At 38.1% G+C, this 17,228-nt stretch overlaps 1 protein-coding gene across 2 annotated transcripts in view; it reads right to left on the bottom strand.

Annotated features, from left to right (window-relative positions):
• ambra1a (autophagy/beclin-1 regulator 1a) overlaps nucleotides 1–17,228 on the bottom strand; it is an 84,919-nt gene that overhangs the window by 41,802 nt on the left and 25,889 nt on the right. For both annotated transcript variants that reach the window (XM_065289450.2, XM_065289451.2), the window contains exon 11: nucleotides 9,807–9,917. In XM_065289450.2, the coding sequence (XP_065145522.1) occupies nucleotides 9,807–9,917 (111 nt within the window). The remainder of the gene's footprint in view (nucleotides 1–9,806; nucleotides 9,918–17,228) is intronic.

Raw genomic sequence — 17,228 nt, forward strand, 5'->3', positions numbered from 1 at the left:
CACAAATTGTCTATAAATTTTGACAGTTTAATACTGTAGCTACTACACTGTCAGAAAAAAAGGTACAAAGTTGTTCCTTTTTCTGTCGCTGGGGTGGTACCCTAAAAGATACCTTTTTGTACCTGTATGGGTATACAACACATTGAAATGTTGTACCTTAAGGGATACAATATTATACCCAAAGGACCAATTGTGTACCTTAAGGAACAGTTTTGTATTTCGACCAAAATCCAACGTCAGATTCCAACCAAAATCCAACGTTAATCCAACTTCAGATTCCAACCAAAATCCAACGTCAGATTCTGACCAAAATCCAACCAAAATCAAATGTTATTCCAACGTCAGATTCCGAACAAAATCCAACGTTATTCCAACGTCAGATTCCGACCAAAATCCGATGTTATTCCAACGTCAGATTCTGACCAAAATCCAACCAAAATCCAACATTAATCCAACGACGGATTCCGACCAAAATCCAACGTTAATCCAACGTCAGATTCTGACCAAAATCGAACGTTAATCCAACGTCAGATTCTGACCAAAATCCAACGTCAGATTCTGACCAAAATCCAACGTTAATTTAACGTCAGATTCCTACCAAAATCCAACGTTAATCCAACATCCGATTTCTGACCAAAATTCAACGTTAATCCAATGTCAGATTTCGACCAAAATCGAACGTTAATCCAACTTCAGATTCCAACCAAAATCCAATGTCAGATTCCGACCAAAATCCAACGTCAGATTCTGACCAAAATCCAACCAAAATCCAATGTTATTCCAACGTCAGATTCCGAACAAAATCCAACGTTATTCCAACGTCAGATTGCGACCAAAATCCAATGTTATTCCAACGTCAGATTCTGACCAAAATCCAACCAAAATCCAACATTAATCCAACGACAGATTCCGACCAAAATCCAACGTTAATCCAACGTCAGATTCCGGCCAAAATCCAACGTTAATCCAACATCAGATTCCGGCCAAAATCCAACGTTAATCCAACATCAGATTCCGACCAAAATCCAACGTTTTTCCAATGTCAGATTCTGACCAAAATCCAAAGTTATTCCAATGTCAGATTCTGACCAAAATCCAACGTCAGATTCTGACCAAAATCCAACGTTAATTTAACGTCAGATTCCTACCAAAATCCAACGTTAATCCAACGTCAGATTTCTGACCAAAATCCAACGTTAATCCAAAGTCAGATTCCGACCAAAATCCAACGTTATTCCAACGTCAGATTTTGACCAAAATCCAACGTTATTCCAACGTCAGATTCCGACCAAAATCCAACGTTATTCCAACGTCAGATTCCGACCAAAATCCAACGTTATTCCAACGTCAGATTCCGACCAAAATCCAACGTTATTCCAACATCAGATTCTGACCAAAATCCAACGTTATTCCAACGTCAGATTCCGACCAAAATCCAACGTTAATCCAAAGTCAGATTCTGACCAAAATCCAACGTTATTCCAATGTCAGATTCTGACCAAAATCCAACGTCAGATTCTGACCAAAATCCAACGTCAGATTCTGACCAAAATCCAACGTCAGATTCTGACCAAAATCCAACGTCAGATTCTGACCAAAATCCAACGTCAGATTCTGACCAAAATCCAACGTTAATCCAACGTCAGATTCCGACCAAAATCCAACGTTAATCCAACGTCAGATTCCGACCAAAATCCAACGTTAATCCAACGTCAGACTCCGACCAAAATCCAACGTTAATCCATTGTCAGATTCCGACCAAAAGCCAACGTTAATCCAACGTCAGATTCAGACCAAAATCCAACGTTAATCCAACGTCAGATTCCGACCAAAATCCAACGTTAATCCAACGTCAGATTCCGACCAAAATCCAACGTTAATCCAACGTCAGACTCCGACCAAAATCGAACGTTAATCCATTGTCAGATTCCGACCAAAAGCCAACGTTAATCCAACGTCAGATTCAGACCAAAATCCAACGTTAATCCAACGTCAGATTCCGACCAAAATCCAACGTTAATCCAATGTCAGATTCCGACCAAAATCAAACGTTATTCCAACGTCAGATTAAGACCAAAATCCAACATTAATCCAACATCAGATTCTGACCAAAATCCAACGTTAATACAACGTCAGATTCCGACCGAATTAAGTTAAATTTAGAACAGATAAAAATGTGAGATTAATTTGCAATTAATCCAGAGTTAACTCATGAAATTATGCGATTAATCTAGATTTAAAATTTTAATCTATTGAAAGCCCTAATTTTTACATTCAAAATTATACTAGATGTGTTTTTTAATTACAGGAGTATTGGGCAGGTATCGGTATCGGCTGATATTCTGAATTCTGGAAATGAGAAAGTGGTATGGGACATCCCTAGTAGCAACCATTCCTAGAAGTGACCACACAGCTAAGATGACTTCTAAGGTACAACGCAGAATACCAAATGAAGTAAAGAAGAACGCACGAGTAACAGCTAAAGGCTTGAAGACATCAATGGAACTGGCACACAACTCTGTTCATGAGTATACCATACGCAAGTCTTTTAAATAGGCACAAGGTCTATGGCAGAAAACCACAGAAGAAGCCGCTGCTCTCCCAAAAAAACATTGCTATGAAGTTTGCAAAAGAGCACATTGGCAAACCCCAGTGCTACAGGGAAAATATTTCATGGATCCCAATCATCATCCCAATAGTGAATAGTGGTGGGAACATCATGATTTGGACATGCTTTGCTGCCTCAGGGCCTGGACTACTTCGATGGGAAAATGTTTAACAAAATATCCTAATGTCAGGGTGGCTGTCCGCATGTTGAAGCTCAGTAGAAGTTGGTTGATGCAGCAGGACAATGACCTTAAGCATTGAAGTAAATCCAGCACAGACTGGCTTAAGAAAATAAAATGTGCCATTTGGAGTGGCCTATTCAAAAGCCCACACCTTAACCTCATAGAGATGCTATGGAATGACCTCAAGAGAGCGGTTTACACCAGACATCCTACAAATGTGTGCGAGTTGAAGTGGTTTTGTAAAGGTGAATGGGTAAAAATTCCTTGTGCAGGTCTGATTCAGAACTACTGAAAGCGCTTGCTTGAAGTAATTGCTGCCAAAGGAGGTTCAACAAGCTATTAAATCCAAGGGTTTACTTACATTTTGCTGCAGCACTATCAATGTTTAATGGGTGTTTTAAAAAAGACACAAGAAACTATAATTATTTGTGTGATGTCAGCTTATGCACATTGTGTTTGTTGTGACCTAGATGAGGATCAGATCACATTCAATGGCAAATGACTGTAGAAAACCAGTTCATTTCTAGGAGTTATTTCTTGCCACTGTTAACTATTTTATGATGTTAAATCTGTACTTCTAGAAGCTCAGAAGCAATCTTTCTAGCAATGATTTAAAATGGTAGATATTGAGCAGTTGGGTCATCATTCTGCTTTACAAGTTGAGGGGTAAGAGATAAAGAGACATATGCAGGTTTAATGAAGGATGAAAATGCACAACCGACACCGCCCTCGCGTCGCAGGTCAAAGACCCGCAGCTAAATTGGGTTCATCAAAATGAGATAACTGTTCTCATTTGCTCAACTTCTATCATCAAGAATATTTTGATAGAGAAACAGAGCTTCAAGCACCTACAAAGAAAATGATTTCATCTCTCATATAACACTACGCCTCATAAAGAGACAAAAAATCCATATTATGTCCCATCAAAAATAATCGTTATCTTCGAGAATGAAGTCTGACAAGCTATATTTTACAAGCACACATGGTTTCTAAGAAAAGCATTTATCGTCATTTTCTGTATAAAAACAAAAAAAATATCTTAATTAATAGATCAAGACAACAGATAATAAGATAACTGTTAATAAGATAAGAGATTCTGCTATATATATATAAGACTAGTCTGGGAAGATTAAATGCTTTTTCTAACAATTAAACCAGACTGCATTAAAATAATTATGGAGAACGACATAATCACAGAGGCCACCCATGTTCACAAAAGCCTATTCGCACTTGAATTTAATTAAAAGCTACGGAGCGAATAAACCACACTAGTCTGATTGAAACGTTTTGATTTTAAGTGTTTTCTTGAACAAAAACCCTCCACCCATTGAACATGAACTGTTTAAGTACTACTGCTGTGATTGCTGTATAATATGAACCTGTAAAATCAATAAGTCAGCTTTTTCATCTATAATGCATATAATGGGTATCTTGCATTTAGGACTGAAGTATACAATGTAGAGTGGTGGGGGAATATTGGCTGTAGAGGGACACTGAAATACACTCATGTCTTTGTCAAGCGGCAGAGACTGGCTGGTTAATGAAGAGAGTTTCTGACCAGGAGGTCAGTTATGCTGTTCAGCTGACACTGTGAGGCTTTACCTCCTGCAGCTGTGTCCCATTTACTTCAACCATGCTGTGGCATGCCTGCTCCATCTGTTTGTTGTAGATGTGAGAACTCTGGTCATAAATGAAGAACATCAATTTGAATCTGTACGTATCTAAGAGCAGCAGGCATACATCTTGCTCGGATTAGAAACGGGTAAGTCTTTGATCAACTGGTTGCAATTCCAAACAAAAATCAGCATTATAGCTGTGTGCATCTAAAAAATTATGACTTCATTCTTCTGAACGTTAGATAAAACTGAATTAAAATGTTTACATGTTTACTTATTATTTCTTTATACAGATTTCTATTCATTTTCCATTGAATTATGTGATCTGATCAGTTTAAAGTTCCTTTCTCCTCTATTTGTTTCTTCGGCGATTGCTGTGAGCACAGGTGTCATGCAGCTTACTTACTTAGCCCAGGCTACCTGCCATTATCATCCATTATCTTGCTGTTATGGAAATATCATGAATTACGTATGATGCTATCGAAAGCTAATCCAGGCTAGTTGTATGGCTGGATGGAAATGTGCACTAAGTACTCTAAATATAAAGACATAATATATACACACGTTTAAAGATGTTTACTTTCAAATATGAAGCAAAATCATACACTGGTTTCCCTGTTGACTCGATGAGGTATGAGTAAGTTTCAGGGTAAGACATCACTGGCCACTGGGTGGGGTTGTTAAATTACACCAATCTGATGCTGGGAGAATGAAGGGACAAGTTTTTAAATTGACCAAATTAAGTTTGTAGATGTATCTTTTACGGTCTATTGCAGGCAGGGTGGACATATAATTCATTGACATGTTTAATCTGCGTGATTTCTTAAGTTATTCACGCCTGCCGGCTGTGTATGGACTTTGCTTTGTGCCGCTTTTTGTATGGAAGTCTTTGGGAAGTCTAGTTTATTTTCCCCTAAAAAGGGGTGGTGACAAAAGACATTCAAGTTCCCAGATGTGCCGGTAGTACTTATAAGCAGACAGATGATTGCTGATTGTTTGTATGAAAATCTGATTTACTCACTTGTGTTTTATCTGAACTAGATGAACATTTATCTCACAACCCCAAATGTGCCATGATTAATGTTAATGTAATTTATTTAATGTTTATGCGAACAAAATGCACTTATATTTTAAATCAATTTTATATTTGATTTGCATCAGTACTTTTTTACATTTCTAAAAATTATTTACAAAACCATGATAATATTAATAATCGTGGTGATCTGAATTTGTGTTCTAAAATGACTAAAGTTCTTACAGGTATGGAATGACATGAGGGAAATTAATGGCAAAATATTAATTAATAAGTGAACTATCCCTTTAAAATTTCCCCATAATTTACACTCAACACAATTGGAGTTATATTAAAGGTGCAGTGTGTATATTCTAGGAGAATCTACTGACAGAAATGCAATATACATGTTTATACAACAGTTCTTTCTGGTTCTCGAATCTGATTGGCTAAGAGCTATGCGATATTCTACTGATAACGGCACAGTAACCGCTTCACCTTTCGTATCATTCCGCCACCTAGTGAATGGAGGTCCTTTAAACAGGCTCATCTCTGAATGGAAAAACTGCACGGACACACAGAGACACGCTGTTTTTAAACACTCTTCGTGTGTCTCATTAGTTCACTAGCTCGTAAACCAGTCTGTGAATCCCAATCGGAAGTAATTATTCCGTCAAAGATCAGCGCTCTTGGATGTTACGTTAAACTTAATGGGAGTAATGTCTTGTCACATCGTGTGGACGATTAACACTTGGAAAGATGGATGTAAACAATACTTTTTTTCTGGAGTGATCTCTCTCCTCCGAACGCGAAAACACCGCGGGTAAGCACCGCAGCTGTTAAATGTGGACACTGATTATTTATTTTATCGTGAAGTGACTATTAAAACATGTTATGAGATATCGCCACTGGTATATTTATAAGCAGCATGCAAAAACATCTCTCTGACACTTATAAAAAACAGTACTTTATATAGTACTGACCAGAACAAAGTCTAATAATAAGCGAGTGCTCGTATCGCGTTAAGATTAAATGGGAAAGCAATAGTAACATTATAGAAGTATAGTTTTATTAACTTTTACCTCGCGCCAAAACAATAACAATACAAAAGACACTAAATATGAATAAGAAACCAAGTAATAGTTTCATCATGACACCAAATAGTGCTGATTTGATCTCATTTTTGACCATTTTGACACAGGCAAGGCCAACACCAGAGCCAGGGAATCCTTGTCAGATATGTAGCCCAGATAGGGCGGTGGTCAGCGGGGCGAGTGAACACTGACGTACGCTCATGCTCTGGTTCTCGTACGAATCTTGCTAAGCAAACGTTTAAACAGGCACTATCTTTACTAATAGACTGCAGATTTAGATATAATAAATATATATTCTCGACTTAACTAATCTTAAAACGACACTTTGTGATCAAGAAATGTTAATATAAAGAAATGGCTATTCCGTCAGTTGAGTTATTATGAGATTCAAAGTAGGGATGGGCACGAGTACTCGATTGTGGCATCGATGATCGATCACGAAAACGACGATCATGTGGGTTTATTTATTTATTTATTGTGGATATGGCGGCATTTGGGTGTCTGGTTAGCGTTACGAGCGCATGTGGTAGTAAAGACTGGGTCTGGAGAGGCGTGTTTGACGTCGTGTCGAGCTACGCAGACCGACGTATGACATCAGTAGCATTACCATGCGTAATTCAAAAACAAACAGACCGCGCATCAGCAACCCGCCGGTCTGCGTAATGCGCGGCAGCCCGCGAGCCCGCGAAGCCGGTCACACCTCACATCACTGAAGCACTATGGTTTAAAAGGATGCCGTGATCTTCGGAAATACAGTCAGTCAGTTGCAAAATGTACAGCGCCGTCAAAAGTTCAATGGGTTATCATCTCATATTTAAACATCAAATGTCAAGAGATACCAGAGAGCCATACGAGCATTTACATTACATCTTGACTGAGGTAAGAGGACAACACGACACAGCTAAATGCTAAAATGATAGCAAAACACTTAAAGCTGCTTAATGTTATGAAGCTTGTGCTTTGACTGGACGTGTTTAAAAGTGCGCTGTTTATGATGCACATCCACAAAGGGAGTTAAACTTTCTTTTTTTAGATAACTTAGTTGAAAACTTAGTTGAAGTCTTGCATTTATGCAGATAGATGCACGTTGTACATTTATGTTGTATAAAGGCTTAATATTATGCAGAGCGCTTCGGTTTGTGTTTGTTAACCCTTTAGTTTCATTCATAGTTTCTTCGAAATTAAGTTTAATTTGAGTGTTTTTAATAAAAATATTTTCATTTTCACCATGACGTGTACGCCCCGCCCCTTTGATTGCCCCGCCCCCAGTTAATCGAGTACTCGTTCTTCAGATCTATGGATTAATCGAAATGAAAAAATTACATAAATGCACATCCCTAATTCAAAGCAGCCGAAAGTGTTACCTGTCATTCTGGCCGCTCTCAAATCCGTGGCGGAAGAAAGTTGTTCCCAAACAAAGAGGCTTTTAAAATAACTCCGCTGTTGTTTTCTAGTTTTCGTTTTTCAAACGTGTGCCGTAGAACTGTTGTATAAAAGCAATATCGCTCTCGGAGTCGTGTGATATAGCTCTATATCATCACGGCTGTGATTGCCTCTGGCCTAATCACAGCCGTGATGATATAGAGCTATATCACACTACTACTGGAGCGATATTGCTTAAACATAATTATGTTTTCAGTTGTGTATAAAGACCTTACATAATGAACCATTATATTTGTATTACCTTAAAAAGAGCCATTACTATCCACATACACCATCCCTTACATGGAATTCGCCATTTTTCTAGATTAACCCTAAATGGACAAACTGCTCTACAGAGAACATTTTTTCACTACTGAGGACTAGTCATATACACATAGGATGACATAAGGTTGTGCAAATTATAGGGTAAGTTTCATTTTGTGTTAATTATTACTTTATAACGGCTTCGTCATAAGAGGACAGGTAGTTTGCCTTGGTTGCATCATTAAGGGACCCCACTATTTAAATTTGAACACTATTTACTCAGGCCACGCCTTTGAACAGACCACCCCCTCTCATGGGGAGAACAGGAGAACAACAGGAGAAATATTTAGTTACTTGTGCATATCAAACACAAAACTGTTGTCACTGAATTGCAATCTGTATTGAGGAATGAGGATTTAACAACAACGCTTTTCTTTGGGCTGTTGGGGTATTTGTAAAGCTATACTTGGCATCAAGCATCTTACAAAAGTCTCCCAACATCTTGTAAATCCAGGGATTTTGCTAGGCAACAAGAGTAATGGGATTTTCAAAACTGTGAGTGTTTGAACATCTCCACCAAAAACTCTATCTCTGTTCTATCAAAAGCCACCTGATTGAACCAGACCAGTAGGTTGTACTTATGCATGAATAATATGCATTGATCTGTTCTGTCTTACCTCCATGTTGCAATTGAGACTATTTCCCAGTGCGATTTGAATCCTATCAGCTGTTATTGCCATGTCTGTGGGAGATGTGTGCATGTGAGAATTATTGGGTCTTTGACAGGACTGACACGTAAAACCCTCAATCCTCATCCATCAACAGATCCTCAACATAACTGCCAAGTCTGGTCTAAGAGATAAGGGGAATGTCAAGCTGAATTTATAAGGATTAACTTTTAAAGCTTACCTTCCTTCACACCTCAACACACATGCTCTATTCACAACACTCATTTCTGGTGTATATCTAGCCGAGTATACATGCCCTGAGGGAGGCAAACCTTTGTTTTCTGAGATACTGAAGATTTTTACAGGCTGAACAGATGTCAGTACCTAAGTGCTGCCAGGTGTGAGATCAAGCACAGATAACAAGAATCACTCTGCAATCTTGTAATCAGCCCTGGGCAATCGCCAAGAGCTTCCAGTAACACTCATCAAAAGATGGCAAGAAAGAGAGAGGCGGGGGAAGAAAATGGCTCTAACATGTGGCCAATTTCCTCTTTTGTCCATGGCATCTGCCCTCCATCAGCTGAACTTTTGCGCTCGATGTGTTCTCTCTCTCTCTCAACAGTTACTCTTCCCTCACTACAACTCCCTTAATGTTGTGGGGTATTGAAGCATTTTGTGTTTCTGACCAGGTGAATGGGTCCATGGCAAATACATAAGTAATAGTTCACTCAACATTCTGTCATCATTACTCACACTCATGCCATTCCAAACGTGTAAAAAAATTTTTCCATAGAACAAAATTTGTAAGCTCCAAATGCCATGAGAGGGAAAGTAAATGATGACAGAATCATTCAATATTTTGGGGTTAAATATTTCTTGAAATACCAACAGTAACGTGAATACCTGTAAGATATTAAAAGCCTTAATACTCAACCACTCACCATTACTGATCTCAGGTAGTTCGAACTTGGTAAAGTCCCACCACTGCAGCCGATAGTTCGTTTTAGCAATGTTGCTGGCAACTGCAGACTGTCCATCCCCGATTACAGCACCTTTAAAAAAAATAAAACAACGGAAAAGGTTAGTCACAACTTGACATCTAGTCAATATTTCCATAAATACAATGCACTTATATAACTGCAGTATATCAGACCACAATAACAGATTTTAATATAAATGCATATCTAATAGCATCTGACTAAATAAGCTTTTTACATTGTGTTGTGGTTTACAGGGGTCTTAAAGTGCAACCCCGAAGCCTGTACTCTTAAATACAGCACATGCAAATTAATAATATGGGCTAAACTAACACTAGTTTAGACCTCATTATAAAAATATACAAATGATGAAACTTTCCACACTAAACAAATCTGCAAATATTCTTGTGCATGTGCTCGAAACAATCCTAGTTTGTTCTAGTTTTAATCATTTAGTCAGTGACTATATATAACTTCCATAAAGGTAGAATAAAATCTATTGGTCACTATGCGCTTAGCAAATCAGACAAAGCACACAGCATTAAATTTAATACAGGTCTCCGTCTGCAACATCACTCTTCTCTGAGGTAAACAAGGCGATGCCGGGCTGTCGTCTTTAACGTTCAGCCCTGTCACCATAATTACAAAAGGAAGGAAGGCAGGCTTTGGCCAAACAGCACACTTAGAGGTCCATTTGCCAGGAGAGGGTCGATCCTGTGCCCGCCAAAGAGATTAGATTTGTCTGTTATGACCTGGACTCAAGAAGATGTAATGCAGACATAAATATCTATTATGCAGCTTCTCCTTGCACTCCGCTGTCTACCCATTACTGCCAACAGACACCAAGGTGCTGTGAGCTGGCATTCAGATGGAGCGGTCTAACAGCCATGGACTAATGAGCTGGAGAGATTGTCTTGCTATAAAAGACCCTTTTGGAACAAGAATGCTATGAACTCTGCACTAAACTTAAAGGAACAATCCACTTTTTTAAAAATAGGCTCATTTTCCAGCTCCCCTAGAGTTAAACATTTGATTTTTATCGTTTTGGTATCCATTCAGCTGATCTCTGGGTCTGGCGGTACCACTTTTAGCATAGCTTAGCATAATCCATTGAAATTGATTAGACCATTAGCATCGTGCTAAAAAATAACCAAAGAGTTTTGATATTTTTCCTGATTAAAACTTGACTCTTCTATATAGTAGTTACATGTGTACTAAGACCAACAGAAAATATTACTGTATTTGAAAGTTACCAAGGGGACTATTTTCAGGCAGTGCGTAATAACATTGTGCCTCCTGCAGCCATGTTATGGCAGCAAAGTCCTTGATTATTATGTCAGAATGAGAGCATAGTTCCTAGCCATATCTGCTTAGAAAATCGCAACTTTTAATTTTCCACCGGTCTTAGTACACAATGTAACTACAGAAGTCAAGTTTTAAATAGGAAAAAAAATCAAAACTCTTTGGTTAATTTTTAGTGCAATGCTAATGGTATAATCAGATTCAATGGATTATGCTAAGCTATCCTAAAAGTGGTACCGCCAGACCCAGAGATCAGCTGAATGGATTCCAAAACGGTAAAAATCAAATGTTTAAAATTAAAGTTCACTTTCATTCACAAATAACTGAAATACATACGGGGAGCTCTGATGCAAAAACCTTTAAATGCCACCCCGTCAAAATTTTAAGCAAAATAAAAAGTTTTTAGCTTTACAACAGAGACATTATAATGTAATGTACATGTCAAAATTAAAGTCATTTAAATGAATGGCACATAAAACACATTAAGGTGACAGTCATTAAAATAATAAATTAATCATTGTACTGCAATTTAGGTTTATTTTAGAAATGGTTTATAGGACTGGGGTGGAACATATGAAAATCAGAGCGAGTTTACAAGAATTAGCTACGCTTAAGTGACAATTATATAAAAAATGCACTAAAGCGAAGCTGAGGGATTAAGTATTTATCATCTGTCACAGCACAGTTACGAGCTAAACCTTTTACACGGCTGCCGTTTTCCTCAGAGACGCATACAAACTTCCCCAGAAAAAGAAACATTTGGGAGCGCCTGGTGCCTGAGGTGACTTTGTTTATGATGGACAGAGACTGCAGAAACTCTGGGGAATATACTCATGTATGTATTCATTTACCATTTCATAGTAATTTACTTATACACTTTAAGAAATATAAACAAAATGCAGAGAGGGACTTAAAACCTCTGGTTCAAAAGTTCACCACTAGTGAACATTGTGGCTAATAACAAAAACAACTCGCCAACAGGTTCACATATTCTTACAAAATATTAAAAATAAGCCAATTTGTTTACTCTGACCAGAAGCAAATAAAGTGAAAAAAGACAGGGTGAGAGAGAGATTTTCTAGATGGTTGTCATAAAGACACCATCTTAATGATCTGATGCAAAACTACTCATAAATTCATGTCAACTTCTCCTCAGATCTGGAATCACTTATTTCATGAACCTCAGAATGGTAGTGTCAAATGATACAATAAATCTATGTTGTCCAAACCTATGGGAGATAATTTGAAAGTTTGGAGGATTGGTTTAACATGTCTCAGAGTCTTGGCAGGATCAGAGCTTCCAAGCATACTGTCTGATTAAACTTCTGCTCCACACCAATTACAGTCTCAACACTCAGACATGGGCAGTTAGCACAGAAGAGGTCAGGTCTACACCTTCCCACAGAACAGGAAAGCTGTTACAGCTGTTAACTAATTCCCATTCCAGCTGGCATGAGGCTGTAATGTTGTCTGGATATGGCTGAACAGCCCAGTCATAATGCTGTGTCATTTGGATATATTTGAAATGCATGAACAAGAAATCTGACAGCCTGTCTCTTATTTCACACAGAGGCAACTGTGGCAGTAGTAAAACGTTAAAATGGTAATAATATTTCAAACTTTTTATAGAACAGCTAATCAAGTATGTTGACACTTCAATCTGGCAAAGCCTTGCGTTTGCCCCTCAAAGCTTTTAGAGCAGTCTTTTTGCGTCTTAATGGATCCATCAACGTTGTTTAAGAGTTCTCTGTCTGATTAGGCGATTTGTCAAACCAAGCATTTGAAAAGATGTGGGTTTAGTTCACAATAGCTCAGTATCATGTTAATATTACTATTTTGTTCTCCAGTGGAACACAAAAAGAAATGTCAAAACAAGTTGACTTCTCTCATCTCCACACAGAGTAAATTAATTGTGACTGTGGCTGTCAGACTCTAAAGGTACATTCACATTATAAGCGACTTTGTCGTTGTGTGTTACTCGTCTCTTTCAAAAGAGGTGTTTCTATATCTGGTTGTCATAAACAAAGAAGTACCGTCCATTCCAGTAACTGATGAGAGAAGGATGACGTAAACTCCACTGCTTCGTTTTTATTGTTAGTCCCTCCAGAAAGTTGCTTATCATTTGCATAAAGTTCAACTTTTCTCAACTTTGTCGAGCGACTGGACACGCCCATCCAGTCGCTAACGGTCACTAACGCTCATGTCGGCGGATGCCGCAGAGCTTCCGTTGAAATCAATAAGATTGTGTTGCTCTGTGAATGCACCTTAAGATAATTGTGCTCCACAGATATAAGAAAGTCACGGGCTTAGCGATAGGGTAACAACAAAAAGTTAACATAAAATAATGGCATAAATTTCATTGTGTGAACTATTTCCTGAACTTTGTGTGAACTATTTATATATTTATATGCCGACTTGTGTCACATTGATATATATATCAATATATATATTTTCATTGCAGCCACAAATGACCATGTTTAACATCGTATAATGAAAGATCTGTGGTGTATTTTGAGCTGTAACTTTACAAACACATGGATACCAGATACTATTTTAATATTGCTGAAAACCCTAGGTTAGCGGCAGTATACAGGTCATTATATACTACTGTCAGCTGTGCGTGTGTGGGAGGAGACTCTAAGAAAAGAAGTACATGGGAGGGGCTGGGTGTCCTGGAGGCTGACAGAGGATGGATGGAAAGAATGGGCCTTCGGAACAGTGTACTCTGCACCAGAAGTCAGGGAGGTGCAGCCCACACCAGGATCCAGGGAGGTACAGCCAGATAGTACAGATGATGTGCGTGATGTGCGTAGCTGATTGGCTGGAGCACAGGAGATGCAGACGGCCGCTGTGGTCATGACGTTGTAGTGAGAGATTCATGAGGTGTGTGCTGCACAAACATGGTCAGTGCCATTAAGTCCAGAACAACTTTCAGAGCCACTCAGGGAACTGGACTGAGTACTCAGAGGAAAACGGCTTGTGGCTTTGTTTGGGAAGGAGAGCTGGTTCGTGGCAAAGTTCGAGAATGAGAAAGACTCTATGCTGAACTCTGGAGCAAATTCTGGACTGAACTGTGGAAAATATGACATTGAGGGAGCCATCAAGAGGACTGAAGCTGAAGTAAGGAGGAGTTCTGAGGCAAAGGTGTAATCAGCACTGAAGATCGCTGGTGCCAGGAGGAACCAGTGTCCACGTATTGCGCAAGGGAACATGTGGTATCGCTCGCTGGTACCTGGTGAAACACGGGGATATCCAGTCCACTCCAGAAGATCATCTTCAGGGTGGCAGAATTTGAGGAACTCCTCCACGTAGACCTCAATCGGGGGGATATTTTGCAAGCTGGAGAGCAGGCAGTCGTTGGGGGACATTTTATAGTATTGTTTTTAGGTCCTGTCTTCTGTCAGCTGTTTGGAGGGAAGAAACTGAAGACTTGAAAAAGCAATCACAACGATAAAGTGAATTACAATAATACAAAGAACTGGTAGACAGGCATGGAAACAATACTGTAGGCCTGTTGCGGTAATGACTATGGACCTATCGAGAGATGGGTGAACATGATGTATGTATTTTTTTTGACAGGCGCTATATTACCATAGTGTTAACATGTGTGTTTGTTTGCAAAAAATGAATATAATTAGCATTTTAGCCAATCCCGTTATTTCTGTCTGTCTCAGAAGAATGGCACCCACCGCTCAGGGTCCACATGTGCGTGAGTGCGCGTGCACACACACACACAGGGAGGGAGAGAAAAAAGCGGACAGTGACAGGCCAAGAGAAAGCAACTTAAGCTGAAATTTCGTGTTTTATGGTAAATACATACAGTTAAAGAATACACCCGACTGGAATTGGATTTTAAGCTAAGTTACAAATCGCATCTCTGACACGAGGAGAGAAAATTAACGTAAACAAGCCAGCATCTCTACTCTGTTCAAAAAGAGCTATACAAATAAAAAGTAATCTGAAACATAACCATAATATCTAGTGTTTATCTGAGGTGTAGCTATTAAAAACGTGACTGCATGTAATGACGCCTACTCACAGATGCGATCAGAGTAACACACTTGTCTAAATCAATAAACCCTGTGAAGCTGGAATTTATACTGAACAATCACTATTAGCTGTTTAAAACTGAAATGCATATTTTATAATATTTATTTATGTTTTAAATATTAGGAATATTATTTTATTTCTTATATTCCAATTCATATTAATATTAAAGAAATTAATCTTAATATTCTCAAAAATCAAAGTTGTGTTCTTAGAAAGGATGTTCTTGCATTATTATGCCATTTTATTGTCATATCTAATCAGTGACATGGTCTATCAACTATCGCCATTATTTCTGAGGCAATTAACCAACCTATTAAAAGGAGCTATTATGACAGGCCTAGGAAACACACAACTAAATATGACTGAGACCTGAAAAACACTGAAGGGAACAGGAGAGTATAAATGGATTGGGATGTTAGGAGGATGGCTGGCAGGTGAGGATGATAAAGTCATAAGGGGAAGCACTTTATTTTACAGTACGTGTACTTACCTTGTACATATATGGGAAATAAGTTGTACTTACCAACAAATGTGTGGGTACTTACTTTTAGGTATCTACATGGTAATTAACTGGTATCATTACTGTACTTACCAGTGGTACATACTTGATAGTTATTATGTAACTCTAAATAAGTACTGGGTAATAATAGATACATACATTACTGTACTTACAAATAAATGTACAATATAAGTATTTAGTATTTACAGGCAAGTTAGGGTAAATGACAGGTATTTATAGTGTACATATATGATAACTAATATCAAACACTACTATACTTACAAATTGTATATACACAATAAGTGTGTACTAGTGAAAGTACTCAGGAGTTAATGCATATGATAGTCAATGGTTAGGTTTGCCTCACACTAATAACCGTGTAAAAGCAACACTTTATTTTACAGTCCTGTTTCCATGCAGTTACCATAGACATACTGGTGAATGTACCCAGTAGTTAATGCATACGGTTATTTAATGCTTGGTTTAAATGACAAAGATACTGAGTAACAAAATGGCACATCAGTAATGTTTGTTCTTAGTTATCATACAAGTATGGTATAAGTATAATTTACACTTGCCTGCTCGTGTATATACAATTTGTAAGTACAGTAGTGTTGATATTAGTTATCATATATGTACACTATAAATACCTGTCATTTACCCTAACTTGCCTGTAAATACTACTTTTGTAAATTTATTTGTAAGTACAGTAATGTTTCTCGTTAGTTACAGTATACCTACACTATAACTATGTATCTGTTATTACCCAGTACTTATCTAGAGTTACATAATAACTATTAAGTATGTACCACTGGTAAGTACAGTAATGATACCAGTTAATTACCATGTAGATACCTAAAAGTAAGTACCACACATTTGTTGGTAAGTACAACTTATTTACCATATATATGTACAAAGTATGTTCACGTACTGTAAAATAAAGTGCTACCCATAAGACAGGTGAGGGAGCAGGGAGGATGATGGAAAATGGAGTCCAGAGAGAGGCAAATAGTGAGTACATGGGGAAACAGACAGGTGGACGAACTGAAAGAGTGACAACTTCAGTTTTCCATTCCTAACAAATCTAGTTCAACAGCATCCCCCTACTCCTCTTTGTTATGAAATAGAGTGGCTCTACCAGGTCTTTTTAGCAACTCTTACCCAAGCGAGGAGTTTTTGTAAGGCATGTGGTACGGTACGTGTGCTAAATAAGGTCATTATAATTGTCCATTTCAAAAACTGAATTTGAAACGATTACCAAGCAATTTTCTTCATAAACATAATTTCTGATTATATCAAAGCTTTCCAAAATGGTTAGAACTTTCTTCTCGCGCCATAACATAAATTAGTGAATTGTCCAAGCTGTAAAACACAGTCACAAACACATTTCGACTCTGTCCCAACAGAGCTGTAAATAGAGAAAGCCTGGTTAAAGAAGCATTCCATTAAAGATAAACGAGTCTGTGCTGCAGTTTTTCATGCTCTGAAAAGTCTATAAAAACTGGGTTTCAGAGCGACAATAACAGCCTGAGGGA

This window comes from Paramisgurnus dabryanus, chromosome 2 (assembly GCF_030506205.2).
Source record: "Paramisgurnus dabryanus chromosome 2, PD_genome_1.1, whole genome shotgun sequence".
Taxonomy (NCBI): Eukaryota; Metazoa; Chordata; class Actinopteri; order Cypriniformes; family Cobitidae; genus Paramisgurnus; species Paramisgurnus dabryanus.